The 1,403-nt window shown below is 39.3% G+C and overlaps 1 protein-coding gene across 1 annotated transcript in view; it reads left to right on the forward strand.

The window, feature by feature from the left end:
• Positions 1-103: 103 nt before the first annotated feature.
• The window catches only part of SARC_09665 (serine/threonine-protein phosphatase PP1-alpha catalytic subunit), a gene marked incomplete at its 5' end in the record, with an annotated part of 4,240 nt that continues 2,940 nt past the window's right edge, over positions 104-1,403 (forward strand). The window contains 2 exons of the mRNA XM_014296311.1: positions 104-284; positions 1,048-1,275. Of these exons, the coding sequence (XP_014151786.1) occupies positions 104-284; positions 1,048-1,275 (409 nt within the window). The remainder of the gene's footprint in view (positions 285-1,047; positions 1,276-1,403) is intronic.

The following is a 1,403-nucleotide window of genomic DNA, read 5'->3' on the forward strand; positions in this document are numbered from 1 at the left end:
GTATATATATATATCTACATATTCAAGTACATAATAGGTGGGAGTAATATTAGACTCATATACATTGCATACTTTCGCTGTGTAACAATTCGCATATTCTACAGGTGACATTCACGGACAGTTCTACGATCTACTCAGGCTGTTTGATTATGCCGGGTTTCCACCGTTCGCAAACTACTTGTTTCTGGGCGACTATGTGGACAGAGGGCGGCAGTCGATTGAGTCCGTGGTTTTGATGTTGGCGTATAAAATCAAGTATCCCGAAAGTTTCTTCATGTTGAGAGGTGAGCTCCGATTGTGCACGTCCCTACTTTTTATATCCACCATATGCATATATACAAATATGCGAGTATACACGCATGCCAGGTTAGTTCCTCTACAGTGTGCTCGAATAAAGCCGGCCTGTATTTGCATCTTCAGGTCGTATTTGACTTATCTGACAACTACTATCGACGACACAGCTAAGCCTGTCACATTCTTGGGGCAGAGACATTTTTCATGCCATTGTGCTCAATACTATGCAGCATACCCTCGCGATTAATAGTGTAGTTTTCTGATCACCTTATATGCATACAGTTTACTGAGAGATTGTCATATCCTGCAATAAAATATATGCTTATACACACACACATACAAACATTCGTATATATATACGATGTGTATGTATCAGCAAGTGTACTCCATGTACACAAAAATAATTTAAAATTTCACTAATAAGTTTGTATCATGTACTGGTTTCAAACTGAATGAGTGGTGCATTGAAAACACACTACCGTTGACTGCGTGAATGACTATTCGTGTAATGTGTATGCGTGCAAGAGCTAATATCGACTGCTTGTGCATCAATCTCGTATTCGTAGTATGGTTTCTATTGTACATATTGCCTACTATTAAATCCGTTAGGCGCCGCATTCATGCCTGACAATCCCTGTAGAGCAACCAAAATGGCCTGTGCGTTTTATTGCATACCTTTTGCCGGCCTGTATATCTATAGTAGGCCTTGTTTTAACAGTACGCACCCATGAATTGCAATTCCTTTTCACACAGGTAATCACGAGTGTGCGTCCATCAATCGCGTGTACGGCTTCTACGATGAGTGTAAGCGGCGGTATAGTATCAAGATGTGGAAAACGTTTACGGATACGTTTAATGCCATGCCTTTCGCAGCTGTGGTGGCGAATAAGATCTTCTGCTGTCACGGCGGGTTGTCACCGGATCTCAAGAGTTTACAGCAGATACAGCGAATCAAGCGGCCTACAGATGTACCCGACGAAGGTATGTAATTTTTTTACATAGACAATATATATATATATATATATATATATATACGTACACACATACGCACACGCACAACAATATATATATTATATATATATATATATATATATATATATATATATATA

This window comes from Sphaeroforma arctica, assembly GCF_001186125.1.
Source record: "Sphaeroforma arctica JP610 unplaced genomic scaffold supercont1.1013, whole genome shotgun sequence".
NCBI classification, from domain to species: Eukaryota; class Ichthyosporea; order Ichthyophonida; genus Sphaeroforma; species Sphaeroforma arctica.